Genomic DNA, 15,876 nt, shown 5'->3' with positions numbered 1-15,876 from the left:
GTCATTTGAGAGTTGTGGATGGAAAGAGCCTTCTGTTCAGGAGGATTGCAATGAGGGGAAATAGAATTCTGAGATGGGTTCTGTCTATTTCCTCCCCTAGAATGGAGGAAAGGAGACTGGGAGCAGGAGAGATGATGGTAATTAGAAAACAGATGCGTGTGGCTCAGATGGTTTGATGGGCAAAGGCCAGTGAGAATCACTGCCGAGTTCTGGGAGGCTCTGGCGATGATCTCAAAATGGGAAGCTTGAAATGATTAAAACTGTGGAAAGGGAGAGAAAGATAAAAGGAAGATAAAGGTAGATTTATTATGGGACAAGCCCAAACAAGAATAGGACAGCCAAGGTTTCCAAAATAAAACCGGGAACGCCTATGGTGCTGGAACCCATGTCATCAGCACAAATTACTGGAACTTTGTTTCCTCTATTTCTTTAATGAATATATTCCACAAGGAAACACAATAAAATCTAGTTTTAACTTTTAAGGTGTTTTCCAGATTATATCTTGGTAGCAATATAGACTGAAATTAATAATTTAATAGCTTTGGAAGAAAATATCATTTATTGGGTTATAACCTAACTTTCCCCTTTTTATAGGTGAGGAAACTGGGGCTCAAGGATGTGAAGTGACTGGCTTCTAGCACCACAGTGTCCTAGGAACTTTAACATGAGGATTCACTGAATGGATTTAAACTGCTTACAGTCATATGGACAGTGAGGAACAGAATTGTCCCTGAATTCAGGCCTTGCACAGCCCTGGCTGTGACTCTTTCAAGTGTTAGTTTGATTAACCATGAAATGGAGTTGCTGAAAAATCATGAAGTGCAGTTTTATTCGTCAAGCAAAGTCAGTTCACAGTCACTATAATGCTTTGACAGCATTTAGTATAAATTTCAGTTAACCTACACATTCAGTTAACCAGCACATCTGTTCTCTAACCAGCCTAGGAGAGTATGAGCATACTTACGAGGTTAATTATGACTGGTAAATGGGAGTGGGGCTCATCAACACACAGTGAGACCCCAGGAAGACACAACAGTGCCCTTCGCCCCAACTCCCCTCCAGGACCACACAGGCAACCTTCTCCCCAGCCTTAATCCCTCAGAAGGCTGCAAGGACCCACTTAGCCACTTAATACAGAAAGCTGGGAGTCCTCTCTGACAGCACTTCCTCAAAGCTGATGGAGGTGACAGAGCACCCTGGTGAGGTTTTTAGAGAGAGACTCCTGACTCTCATCCTAGACTGTGATTCAGTTTGTCTTAGAGTGTGGCCCAGAAACCTGCATTTTTAAAGGTTCTATGAGGAATTTGAATATACAGTTATTTGGGAACCACAGCTTGTACTATATTAAGTATCATTTTGCAGGGAATTAAAAGCAGCACTGAAGTTAATTCTTCCAACATTACCAATCCCCAGAAGAGCTCTATAGACTCTGGGTCTCATAGACTATGAAAGTCTTGGTCCAGACCACAGTTACTTTTTACCTAGAAAGCCTTCCTTCTCTTCTCCCCGTTTCAAACCAGGGCTAAGCTATTGAACTTGTGGATGTCATTTGGTGGTGGTTCCTATAGTGCTCAAGATCTTGGAAAGACTTCTGTTTATTTGGCATGCTCCACACAGGCCTGTCAGGCTCTGGGGATTTGTGGCATTTGCAGAACTTACAAGACAGGAAGCATAAAAATATATAATTCATAGAATGAAAGATTTTGGAGGCCCCTTCACTTTTACAAATTGGCCATAAAATAGAAATCACAGACATAACATTCATATAACCGCAGTTGCCAAGAATGAAGAATCACTTGGGGGAAGGAGAGGGTGCTTGAGGAGTTTCATGTGTACTTCTCTATAGGGCACCTAAAGAAAGAGTGAGCATTCAAACTCTGTGTGCAAATGATAATAGGAACATTAAAGTAGAGGATAGAGTTCTCGGCCTGACAATTGCAAATATCTGTTAAGGATAATGAAGATTTCGAGATTGATCCTAAGAGGTCTTTAAAAGTCTTTTCACAGTGATTGAGTTTATCATTTGAGGGCATTTGCTTGTCCTGATAGACATTCCAAATATACATAGGATTTTGTATACATGTTACTATAACTTACTGCTTCCTGGTTTTTTCCTTTCCCAATGGAAGCAGTTGACAACATTTGAGGCAGCTGTCCACTTTGACTGCCTGTGATATATCAGGGGAAGGAGAGAAGGGAAAAGTATACATCCTGCCACCTTCTTCTCCCATTAGCTGGGTTGACACTCTGGGCTTCCACTAGCTTTCTAGAAAGAGTCCTTAGGAAGGAGAGAGAGGCTAATCTGCTCCTGTCAGTTCCACTTAAGCCTTCTGGGGACTTGAGTCGCGGCTGAGTAATGGCTGATGATACTGGTTGTGATCGCCAACTGTTGAAAATAGTGTATTCAACGATGTTGGATACATACAAGACATAAAAAAGGAAAGAGGTAATCCCAGCACTTTGGGAGGCCGAGGCGGGCGGATCACGAAGTCAGGAGATCGAGACCACGGTGAAACCCCGTCTCTACTAAAAATACAAAAAATTAGCCGGGCGCGGTGGCGGGCGCCTGTAGTCCCAGCTACTCGGAGAGGCTGAGGCAGGAGAATGGCGTGAACCCGGGAGGCGGAGCTTGCAGTGAGCCGAGATTGCGCCACTGCACTCCAGCCTGGGCGACAGAGCGAGACTCCGTCTCAAAAAAAAAAAAAAAAAAAAAAAGGAAAGAGGATCTCTGTCACAGAAGTCAAACTAAAAATCCTCTCCACTATTTGATTTGTATATTAAAGAAGTGTCATCTTAGGAGTCAGGAGAGCCGAGAGCTGGGCTTTCGTGGTTATGTGTCACTCTAGCTTTGTGACCTTGAAGATGCCAAATGATATTTCTGGGCTTCAGTTTACTCATGTAAAAATAGTTGTAATATCTACATAGTGTAAAGGAAAATTTTATCCAAATCAAACACAGATTGGGCTGGAGACGGGGGTGATAGAGGGATAGTTGTGGCTGGGGGGTGTTGAATGGCTGGATTCTAAATTGCTTCTGGACCTCAAGCTCCATTATGCTAGGAATCTGTGATCCACGGGGAGTATGGGGGGCACACAGAGGGAGTTATTTGGATGCTACTAATGATACTTAAGCCATTTGATAATTTACGCTCTTAGAGAAATGCACAGCCAGAGTAAAAGACAGTTATGCTGTTTGATTCTGTATGTTAAACAAGGATGAAAAGGGTTTACATGGCACAGAACCTAGGACAGGTCAGTCCCTCCCTCCTTAAAAATCAGTCCTTTTTTTTTTTTTTTTTTTTTTTTTTGCCATCTTTCCAGAAAGTGCATTTCAAATAGAAGATGATAAACATTTTTAAAGCAGACCTTCAGAAACTAATCTATTTTATTTTTATTTATTTATTTTTATTTTTTTGAGACTAAATATCACTCGGTTGCCCAGGCTGAAGTGCAATGGCATGATCTTGACCCACTGCAATCTCTGCCTCTCGGCTTCAAGCGATTATCCTGCCTCAGCCTCCTGAGTAGCTGGGACTACAGGCACCCGCCACCACTCCCAGCTAATTTTGTATTTTTACTAGAGACGGCATTTCGCTGTGTTGGCCAGGCTGGTCTCGAACTCCTGACCTCAGGTGATCCACCCACCTCAGCTTCCCAAAGTGCTGAGATTACAGGTGTGAGCCACCACGCCTGGCCATCAGAAACAAATCTATAGTTCTGCCAGGAACAGGAGGAATCTGCTTCTTGTTGTTTACCACTGTATCCAACATCTACACATTGATTTAGCTGCTTAATTCAGCAAGTTTCAATGGAAAATGATTAAAAACCCCACCCTAAATTTCAGACAGGTTTACTTACGTTTGTGGTAGTGCATGAGGTGTCTTTAAAACTCACAAGGCTGATTCCAGAAATTTTAGTGAGAACACATTTCCTGCTTTTATGTTCATATCATGTAGGTGTGTATTGGTATTTAGAGAAATGATGGAAGTACAGTCACAGTGAGGACGTTAAGCCCTCCTTTATCTTAAGTGATTATCATAGACCCAGCTGCAGAAATGATACAGGATTTTTTGTTCTTATTTAAGTGTTCTTTTTAAATAACAAAATTTTAAACTATTAGTTGGAAGCTTGCCACAAACTAATAAAACAATTAGAATTAACATCTTTTAAAAAGTGAATTACCCAATAGCCTAAAGGTAAATAACATCTTTGGTTATTAGTAAACAGAATAAGATAGATACTAAGCCTGCTACTGTGCTGATTTCCCAAACAATTCAGGAGAAATTAAGTGATTTCACCTAAGTTTTCTAGGTAAGTGCCTCAGTTATTCACTTAAGTTGTCCAAGATGCACCTCTACTCTTGCAGTAAAGTACTTACCTATGTGGTAACTCACATCTTCTAGGTCATTAATTCAGATGTAACAAATTCTTCCTTGCTATTCAGTAATGTGCTATGAGGCAGGAAAAAAATGCACCTATCCCAATTGTTGGACACTTTGTTTCTGTGGAGGAATTAAACTCTGAGTTTATGTTGGCAGCTCTGTGGTAGCCATAATTTCATACCCCAGCCTGGTTGTAATGGAAAGTCCAACTTATAAAGGCTATTTGTATCATTAAACTAAATATGAAACCTAATTCAACCTTCCTGATCATAACCTTGTAGCCAAGAATGTAATTTATTTTTCTGAATATCTGGACGTCTGTAATAGTTGCCAATGAACAGGCTTTTGAAGTACTCACTGATTAAACCATAAGTAACAGTGACCTATTAAAATGACCATCTTTTTATTTTCTCTGATGATTTCGAATAGCATTTGGTCAGATAAAGCAGCTGTATTTGAAGATTCTCTTGGTTTCACATTTTAGTGGAATCATTGTGTTAATTAGTGTTAAGCAGCACATTAAATTCCTCAGAGCAGTCAGGACTCATTCAGTGTCCGTTGAGGCTCTTTATGTACAAAGCACATTCTAGGCACTGTGAGGACACATAGTAGACTGGCCCTCAAGAAACAAGGTATTACTCATAAGAAAAAAATACATAATGGAAATATTGCACCAAAATGGCATGTGACTGGTTGTTAAGTGAATGATATAGATATTATATTTTATTCCAGTGACAACTAGCCTTTAAGCTTCAAATTTATTAAATGCTACTCTGCATACAAATATTTCAGGAAAATTAAATTAACCTATAATTGCAAAGGCAAAAATTCAAATGGCCTACCATAGTATATTTATGTTTCCAGTATATTTATGATTTTATACTGTGCTTTATTATTTAGTTTTGAGCTTTTTAAAATGACCTTCTGTTATGAGTATGTGCTGAATGAAGGAATCCTTTGATTATTGTCAGTTGTTGATCAATGCTGAGCATTCAAAATGGAGAAATATCTTTATTGCAGATATAAATGATTAATCATAGATGCTTTTCATAATAGCTATGAAAAGTATATAGTAAAGTAGATAATAGTATAAATAGTATATAATATTATATCAAAATAGATAAAAAGTAGTATATCAAGATAAGAAGTAGATAATAGTATATAAAAATCATTATCCACTAGGCAATTAGAAAGGGAAAAGAAAGGAAAGGCATTCATATTGGAAAGGAAGAAGTAAAACTTCTCTGTTTGCACATAGCATGATCTTATTATAGAAAATCCTAAAGAATCCACACAAAAAAAACTATTGGAATTAATAAATGAGTTCAGCAAGATTGTGGAATATAAGATCAATGTAGAAAAATCAATTGTATTTTTACCAATCAGTCCAAAATGAAACTAAGAGAAGAATTCTATTTATAATGACATCAAAAAGAATAAATTCAACAACAGCAGTATAAGGCATGAACAATGAAAACAACAAAACATCAAAGAAACGAATTAAAGGAGAACTAAATAAGTAGGAAGACATCCATGTTCATGGATTGGAAGACAATATTGTTAAGGTGGCTGTCGTAATCAAATTTATCTACAGATTCAATGCAGTCCTTATCATAATCTCAACTACTTTTTTGGGCAGATATTAGCAAGCTGACCCTAAAGTTCACATGGAAATGCGAAGGACACAGAGTAGCCAAAAGCAATCTTGAAAAAGAACAAAGTTGGAGGGATTTACCCTTCCCTTCCCAATTTCAAAACTTAGAACAAAGCTATAATAAGACTGTGTGGTAGTGACATGAGTATAAACATGTAGATTAAGGGAACAGAATTGAGAATCCAGAAATAATAATGACCCCCAATATACTTATGGTTAGTGAATTTTTGACAAGGGTACTAAACAGCTAAGTGGGGAAAGAATAGAAGAGTCTTTTCAACAAATGGTGCTGTGACAATTGGATATTTGCATGCAGAAGAATGAAGTTAGACAACCAACTCACACCACACAGAAAAGTAACTTGAAATGGATCAAATACCTAAATGTTAGAAATAAAACTATAAAACTCTCAGAAGGAAACATAAATGTATATCTTTACGATCTTAGATTAGGCAATAGTTTCTTAGATATGACACCAAAACCAAAACAACCAGAGAAAATTTAGATAAACTGGACTCAGTTAAATTGAAAAACTTCTGTGCTTCAAAGGACACCATAAAGAAAATGAAAAGACAACTTACAGGATGGGAGAAAATATTTGCAGATTGTGTATTTGCTAATCCAGAATATATATATATATACAGAACTCTTAAAATGCAATAATGAAAAGACAATTTGTAAATGGATGATGGATTTGAATAGACATTTCTCCAAAGAAAATATACAAATGGCCAATAAGCATATGAAAAAATGCTCAACATCATTAGTCATAGGGAAATGCAAATCAAAATCACAATGAGATACCACTTCACAGCCACGAAGATGGGTATAATAAACAACCAAAAAGACAGTAACAGGTCAGGCGTGGTGGCTCATGCCTGTAATCCCAGCACTTTGGGAGGCCGAGGCCAGCAGATTGCTTGAGCTCTGGAGTTTGAGACCAGCTTGGGCACCATGGTGAAAACCTGTCTCTACCAAAAAAAAAAAATTACAAAAATTAGCCAGTCATGGTGGTGTGTGCCTGTAGTCCCAGCTACTCGGGAAGCTAAGGTGGGAGAATTGCATGAGCCTGGGAGACGGAGGTTGCAGTGAGCCCAGGATCACACCACTGCACTCCAGCCTGGGCAGAAGAGTGAGACCCTGTCTAAAAAAATAAAAAAATACATATATATCAATAACAAGTGTTGGCAAGGATGTGCAGAAATTGGAACCCTCATATGTTGTTGGTAGGAATATAAAATAGTACAGCTATATTGAAAATGGTTTAGCAGTCCTTCAAAAAATTAAACCTACGGTTACCATATGATCCAGCAATTCCACTCCACTCCGACCTGTTACTGTCTTCTTGGTTGTTTATTATACCCATCCTCATGGCTGTGAAGTGGTATCTCATTGTGATTTTGATTTGCGTTTCCCCGTGACTAATGATGTTGAGCATTTTTTCATGTGCTTATTGGCCATTTGTATATTTTCTTTGGAGAAATGTCTATTCAAATTCATCATCCATTTACAAACTGTATTTTTATTATTGCATTTTAAGAGTTCTGGAATTCCACTCCACTTCTTGACCACTCTATAAATTAAGTTGTTCTGATAAAGCATAAGCTTGCAAAAAATATTGTCATTAAGGAACATATTTATGTATTTTGTTCTTAGAAAAGTTTGATAATCAATCTTAGAGACTGCTTGAAATTTCCTCAGTGCAGAGAGATAACAAAACCAACATTTCTCTCGTTATATCATGAAGATATAGTTTATCACTTCTGATGAACTGATATACATCCTTTTTATTAACCTGATTATAGGCCTTTTTCACTCAGATTTATTATATGAAACAGTTATTGTTCTGAAATTGAGGGAAGAATCCTAAGTATTTCCATACAGACGTTTCATGTTTGTTTTCTTGTTTTTTTCCCCAGGTACTACCTTTCCCAAGCCAGGTGGTGTACAACAGAGTAGGCAAGTGTGGGAGCCGTACTGTGGTCTTGCTTCTGAGAATCTTGTCGGAGAAGCACGGATTTAATTTGGTCACATCAGACATTCACAACAAAACCAGGCTTACTAAGAATGAACAAGTAAGTTGACTTTGCCCATTGTTAAATTGTGTTTTGCTTCAGCTCATTTGTGTAACCAGTGGGTGCCTTACGGGTCATCCTTCAGACTCCTGATGAATGAATACCAGAGTTTTTATTTCATGCTGTATTTTTGCCAGAGTGTGGAAGGAAATTTAAGTTAAGGGTTCCATAAGAACTCTATAAACCAGGGAATTTCCATGAAGGGATACTTCCATTAGGACTGACGAAGGACTGTGTGTACTTGCCCTTGTCTAGTTAGCTAATATTAGCAATATATACATCTCAAAGAGTCATACCACTGAGCTATAAATAATGCCGACATCTTCACCGTCAAAATGAGAAGATGTTATTTTAATATTCTTACCTCTTCATTTTCTCACCAGTGTCCAGAATCTTTATGGTTGTATTGGTTGATGGGGGACATGGGAAACTCAGAGGATCTTAGGCTTGGAGAGCAGCATTTGGAATGTTCAGTGGTAGGAAAAGAATGACCCCACTTCACAGGAACAGTTTTGCCCTAATGTGGCTGAGCTGTGCAAGTGGACATGCTGAAGGTAGGATGGGAGTGCTGTCCTCTACCAAGCAGCTATGAAGGTTTACTTTGCAAACCTGTATAGAGGTAAGGGCAACAGTCTCTGTAGGGGTGGTTTGCTGATGTAGAAAAGTCAGATAGAGTGTTCTCATGGTCATTTTACAGAGTCAGGTTTGTCATCCTGGTCTCAGAAACTGGCTTCTATCCCCTTACATACATAGGATGAGCAGCCACCCAATGAGTGGTACCTGCATGTTGGGAAGAAACAAGAAACATGGCTCACTATCAGGTTGAGATCATCATTATAAAAATTTCCTCATGCATGTAATCCTAGCACTTTGGGAGCCCCAGGATCGAGATCAAGGCCAGGATCGAGACTATCCTGGCCAACATGGTGAAACTGCGTCTCTACTAAAAATACAAAAAAATTGGCTGGGCATGGTGGCACGTGTCTATAGTCCCAGCTACTCGGGAGGCTGAGGCAGGAGAATCACTTGAACCCGGGAGGCAGAGGTTGCAGTGTGAGTCAAGATTGCACCACTGCACTCCAGCCTGGTGACAGAGCGAGACTTTGTGTCAATAAATAAATAATAAATAAATAGATAAGTAAATAAAAAAATGAATAAATAAATAAATTTCCATCCATGTCCATTTTCTTTGGACATAATCTCCAGCTTTGAGATATTCAGAACCTCACAAACAGAGGGAATCTCATTCTTAATTTACCAATTGTATATTTCCATTTTATCTTGAGGGAAAGTAGAACTGTTTTAAGACAGTAACATAGCCAACCATACTTGTTCTAAAGCCACTATGTTTTGTGTCTTTTATAATACAGAGATCAAATTGCCCACTCCTTTGCAAACTTCCATTAAAAAATCACTCAGTATCAAGTTTAAACAGCCATTACCAGCACCAATAGTTAAAGGGTCATTACCAATCAGCAAAAAATATTTTAAGGTTATACCTTGTACGTTCCACAGTAGGGTCTCCATAGAAAAGAATGATTTTGGTGGCACTTAAGGATGTTGCATTTTATGTATAAGATTGTATAGTAGGGGCAGGTTCTCTTTGATTACCTTACTTGATTGAAGAGCTAATGTGATTAGGCTGGTGATGCCTTTTTAACTGCCTGAAAGAAAGGAATTATAAATAAATACATTATTGCAATTTTATTATAATTATTAAATTTGGTTTTCTTTTGAATCTAACTGTTATGGCCTGCTTAATTATAGGATTACACTTAAATATAATATAATCATACTCAGTTCCCAGATGCCTCATAAAACACAGTTGCTAGATTTTAGTTCCCACTGCAGGAGAGACAACAAACTACCCGCAGAGAGCAGGACAAAAGTAACTCAAGGATTAGACATTGGGATGTTCAGCAATGGTTAGAAGAAAGAACACAAAGTACAGTATTTAAATGTGTCATGGGATTTTATAGAGATCAACCTAGTTTGTTTCCTATGAGGAGCAAACATGAAAAAGTAAAATACACTTGTAACTATGAATGGAATAATTTAGAATAAAAATTAATGGCAATTTACTAACAATGTGTAGATTGTTAGATCCAGAAAGGGTTAAAAAGACAAAGTCATCCTTCTCTTCTAAAATATAGGCTAGCTCTCATCTGTTTGGAATGGTTGGCTTGTCTGGAAGCCAGAGAAGAGACTAGACAGTCTTTTAAGATTCTTTCCAGCCCTGTGATTCTGTGATATATTTGTACAACTTCTAGCATAATCTGTGTATTGTGTAGTTGAAACATTTCTGATTCCTGTGGTCAAAGTGACCTAGAATATATTTCATTACTTCGTTATTCCAGATATCTATTAGATTGTAAGGCAGTTTTAAAAATGCATGGCAAAGGTAAAGATAAGGTAGAAAAAACAGATATATAATTTTAATGTTAAAACAAACATAATAACAGTGACCATTACCTCTCCACAGCCAGGACAAGAAACCCAGTTTGAAGTTCAACTACATTTAGAGAAACACTTTTTTTGTCCATGTATTGCTTTTATTAAAGTTTCAACATGCATAAAACAGAAAAAATATTCTTTTAATATATATTCAAGAAATAATTTGTGGTATGAATAGCTCCTTTTTTGGTAATTTATTAGAGGAATGAAGGGGGAAATGGTTTAGAAGACTAGTGGAAATTGTAGTCAGTTGTTCTCGCCTATAAACAGTAGAATTCTGAAAATTTGTTCCCATAGAATCATTGTCCTCTAGAGTTAATAACAATTCCACTTCAGGTGCAGTATGACTTAAACAGGCTCTTGTGTGCTGGCCTGGGACTTTATCCACCATGTAGAGAATTTCTTTTATGAGAAAATGTGCTCCAAGTTCCAAACTACGGACTTACAAATGAACTTCGGGATAGTATCCATTTCTAAGACCAGATTATCTATTCCATTTCATTCATACAAAAAGGCACCTCTCTGGGCCACAGTCAAATTCACACATGCATTGCTCTCTGGAGGGTAGCTGTGATCATACACACACACACACACACACACACACACACACACAGCTAAATTTTTAAAATCTATTAAATGGAGCAAGACACTGAAGGGATTATTAAAAAGGAAAGGGAGTGTGAAGACACCAAATGTTAGAATGCCTATAAAAATCCCACTACATCTGTCCTTATAGAAATAGAAATACCTTTGAAGTTCATATTTTGGAAAATTCCGCCTCAACAGCACAGCATGGGCAATGGCTGCTGGGCAAGTGTTGGACTTTCGCACAGCTCATCATGCAAACCTGTGATGACATCATTGCATTTATGCTGTAAAACCAGATTTCAGGTCTTAAGCTGGCTTAAATTATCTCTTGAAAAATGGAGATTATATACAGCTTTGAAAAATAGGGAATTTTTTTCCCCAGAAGATGTGGCGTGTGATTGCCAAAAAAACACATAACCATCTTTGGTTAAGACATGACACCATCTTTCTGAGCATTGCTCTAAATACAAGAAAGGTCAGAGTGCTGCAGGTGTATTACAGCTATGAGAATCCACAATTACTTTCATTCTCTTTAAAGAAAAGCAAAAGTTACCAGCATATTGAGAAGGCATGTAATTTTACTATTTCTATTTCTGTTGAAACTGAGGATTACGTGTTGGATACAGCACCTACTACATGCATTGTTTTCCTTCATTGTTTCATTGAACTTTTTGGACCTAAAAATATACTACTGAGTGGGTATGATTCCCTGTTTTATGGGTGAGACACCTAAGACAATCAGATTGTAACTTTCCAAATACATTATAATGACTATCAGTGGATCTTGGCCTTGAACCTAGGCCTTCCTTAATCCAAAAGCCATTCTCATCATGCAGTGTTTATCTCCTCTGGCTGGACAGCAGAATCTCAGCACAGCCTTTTAAAACCCAGAGTTGCAATGGCCCTTCTCCCTGAGATTCTGGGGTAGAGCCCAGAAAACTTTTTCTTTAATAAAGTGTCACAAGAGATTTTATGATGCAGCCAGGGTTGAAATCATCATACCAGCATTGCCCTAGGTATGTTCCTGAGAATCCTACTCCTCTAAGACATTGAAAGAAAAAATAATTATGGTTCAATAAATTTGGTAAATGTTGTGTGCCTTGTCCCAAATGAATCAATTCACAATGATTATTCGCATTTTAAAGACTTAGAAAATTAAAAACAAAACTGCAAACTGTTTAACTGGGTTTCACCTAGCATTTTTGCAGTCTTCATTGTTCAGGGGACTCTTAATGAGTGTTTGTGACTCATTTGCATTCTGCAGAACTCCAGTTCATCATCTGTGAAATACTAGGCAAGTCCACATCCTCCCACCAGTTGTAACAGTAAAGGCTACTATATCACTATAAATGTCACATCTGTTCTGACTCTCCAACAGCTATTCAAATTATTAAAACCTTGAAGAGTTATATAAAGGGTGGAGGAAAGAGAGATCCTGTGCCCATGTGCCCTAGATAGCTTTAGCTTCTTTATCAAAACAATATTTCTTTACAATATTTTTAACTTCCCTTTCCTATTGCTCTTGCCCCCTGCAAGTTTCAAGTCTTAATGGTGGCTAGAAAGCAGTGAGACTTAGGGGGAAAAAAAACCCCAACTCACCTAAAGAAATCATGTTAAGTTTGTAAAAGTCTACAGGCTACAGGGATCCCTAAGGCATGGTTAATCGGGCCTCTGTTTAATCAAGAAGGTGGGCCAGGAGTAGTGGCTGACGCCTGTAATCCCAGCACTTTGGGAGGCCAAGGCGGGTGGCTCACCTGAGGTCAGAAGTTCGAGACCAGCCTGGCCAACATGGTAAAACCCTGTCTCTACTAAAAATACAAAAATTAGACAAGCGTGGTGGTGCACGCCTGTAATCCCAGCTACTTGGGAGGCTGAGGCAAGAGAATCACTTGAACCCAGGAGGCAGAGGTTGCAGTGAGCCGAGGTTGCACCACTGCACTCCAACCTGGGTGACAAAGCAAGACTCCATCTCAAAAAAAAAAAAAAAGTGCACTCATTAATTTTTTAAGCAGATTTCTCTGTTTTTTTGTTCATTCACTTTGCTGAATATTTATTGAGGGCCTAGTATTAATGTGCATATGAAACCCCAGACAGCCCACTAGATATTAGTGCACCCTATTTCTAATCCTCAAGGCAACATTGTTAGGAAAGCATTATCGCCCCATTTTAGAAGGAGGAATAAGTGTGTACAGGAATCTGATTAAAATATAGTGTAAATTAAGAATAATGTGGAAGAATGAGACTTGAAAACAAACGGGGGTCAAATCCCGAACTTTAAATGCTGGGCTTCAGAGTTGGAACTTTCTTCAGTAGACAGTGGGAAGCTATTCCATTTATGCCTGAGGTTGCAATTTTTTTAAATTTTTGCAATCAGACCTTGGCAATGACCTTGAGCAGTAGGATGTAAATAACTCCCACATGCTTAGCGTTCCAATAATGGAACACTAGGCATACATGGGTTAATGAAAAATGGTTCTTAATCATGATAGGCACCAAAATCGGCCGGGGAGCTTTCTCACAATATGTGTATTCAGGTCCCACTGCAAAATACAGAGCTAAACTTGCAAAGGCAGAGCCAAAGTTATTTGTATTTTGCAGGGGAGAAACTCCCGAAGAGGTCCTCACGCACAGCCCTAGCGAGGAATGATTTCACAAAAGCCTCTGATTATTAGAAAGTTTTCCTTTTATTGAAGTGAATCCTTCACTACGCTAGGAAAATCCCGCTGTCACCTGAGACTCTCTCAACCCCCTGAAGACTCCATGCGTCCCTGAAGTTTTATGAAGTGTTGTCTCCTCATGAGTCTCTCTATTTATCCCAGGAACCTTTCTCTGGCTTGACATGTTTTGGAAAAGCCTCGCTTAGAATGACCGTCAGAACTTCCCGACTTTATAGGAGTGGGGACATTGTCCACAGGCATGAGAGGTGCTCCAACTGGACCTTAGAGTCAAACCAAAGAGAGGAGCCTGGTCCCTGTCCACGCCACAGGGATTAGTTCACACAGCTCTGCAGATGTCTAGTCTTGGAGCCCTACAGACAGAAACTGAGTCCGCTAATAGAAACTTAGTGGAAAGAAAAGAGAAAAACTAGGAAGCAGCAGCAAGGCCTGCAAAAATAAAATAAGTTTTTCCTTTCCTTCCAGTTGCAGCCATGAGATTGATTTTCTCTGTAATTCAGACCCAGGCTCTTTGCCTTGATCATGTCATTGCTCCCCCTGGTGGACTTCTTCTTCATTGCAGGCATGTGTTGCACTGACTGCTTCCCGCAGGCCATCCTGCCTCCTGCTTACAAGGGCTACCCCATACGGTGGGAAGAGGGAAGGGTCACCGGAGCCTCCAGCCATCTTCCCAGCCTCTGAGGTTCAAGGGCCAAGGCTCTTCCTCTGAGCTACCCCTTATTTTGCTTTGATATGTTAAAAACATATCCTTTCTGTAAAATGCTTTGCAAAATTATAATACGTCTAAGTGTTCATGAGTGACACAGAATTCACTTATGAACCACGTAGGGTTAGATACGACCTCTGCTGACAAATATTTGCCAAGAAGTCAGGAGCAAAGTCTGACTGTGTTGGTGGAACTGCAGGTAAAGGTTTTCTGCTGTACCATCCCAGCCAGTCAGGTTGAAAGCAAAAGATTAGGAACTACTTACTGATATGCTGTGATCTGATTTTTTTCTTTTAAATATCTTTCATTACGTAGTTATCTTTTTTAGTATTGAAAATTAATTTTCTGTTCTTCTTAGGATATATACTCAGTTTTCCCACCTAGAACTTTTAAAAAATATTATCTCTGGCATTCTAAAGCTTTTATTTTTGTATTATTTCATAATGCTTTTCCATCTGTTAGAACTGAATTCTTTCAAATTTTCAGCACATCACAAGGAAAGAAAATTTATATTCCATAAACCTTCTTTGTTCTCCAGAGTTTTGTGCTAACCAATCTGTTCCTTCCATTTTGAAAGGTTATGTATAGATCAAATCTCAGTGGGAATGGTGAATAGATTGCAGCCAGTAAATAAAAAACAGGGTTTAGGGATTGGAAAGACTTGGATTTCAATCCTGGCTTTACCTCTTTGTGTGGATGAGGCTTTAAGCAACCAATGCAGCCTTTTGTGCCTCAGTTTCTTAACCTCTACAGTAGGGATAATAATACTTATCCATGACTGGGCACGGTGGCTCACGCCTGTAATCCCAGCACTTTGGGAGGCCAAGGCGGGTGGATCACCTGAGGTCAGGAGTTCAAGACCAGCCTGACCAACATGGTGAAACCCTGTCTCTACTAAAAATACAAAAATTAGCTGGGCATGGTGGTGGGCACCTATAATCCCAGCTACTCGGGAGGCTGGGGCAGGAGAATTGCTTGAACCCAGGAGGGGGAGGTTGCAGTGAGCCAAGATCGCGCCACTGCACTCCAGCCTGGGCAGCAGCGTGAGACTTTGTCTCAAAATAATAATAATAATACTTATCTGTGGAGTTCTTGTCCACTGCACTCCAGCCTGGGCAGCAGAGACTTTGTCTCAAAATAATAATAATAATAATAATAATAATACTTATTCATGGGGTTCTTGTGAGGATTAAATGACACCATATGTATAAAGAGCACCTTGGTGCACTCAGAAAATGGGAGTCTGTTTGATGGTGTTATGTCCTGGATGTTATAATGGTAAGACTGTTTGCTCCATGTGACACTAGGATAATGAACATATGGGTCTGTCTCAGAAAGGCTAA

The 15,876-nt window shown here is 38.9% G+C and overlaps 1 protein-coding gene across 11 annotated transcripts in view; it reads left to right on the top strand.

Moving 5' to 3' along the window:
- The window catches only part of LOC116463124 (uronyl 2-sulfotransferase), a 442,893-nt gene that overhangs the window by 184,560 nt on the left and 242,457 nt on the right, over positions 1 to 15,876 (top strand). For all 11 annotated transcript variants that reach the window (XR_004246585.2, XR_004246582.2, XR_004246581.2 and 8 more), the window contains exon 3: positions 7,955 to 8,110. Coding sequence is in view for 3 of the 11 variants with exons in the window: in XM_032146089.2 (XP_032001980.1) it covers positions 7,955 to 8,110 (156 nt within the window). In the remaining 8 variants the exon portion in view is untranslated. The remainder of the gene's footprint in view (positions 1 to 7,954; positions 8,111 to 15,876) is intronic.

The sequence above is a fragment of the Hylobates moloch genome, unplaced genomic scaffold (genome assembly GCF_009828535.3).
Source record: "Hylobates moloch isolate HMO894 unplaced genomic scaffold, HMol_V3 SCAFFOLD_26, whole genome shotgun sequence".
In the NCBI taxonomy this organism is placed as follows: Eukaryota; Metazoa; Chordata; class Mammalia; order Primates; family Hylobatidae; genus Hylobates; species Hylobates moloch.
This window is presented reverse-complemented; position numbering and strand designations above follow the sequence as displayed.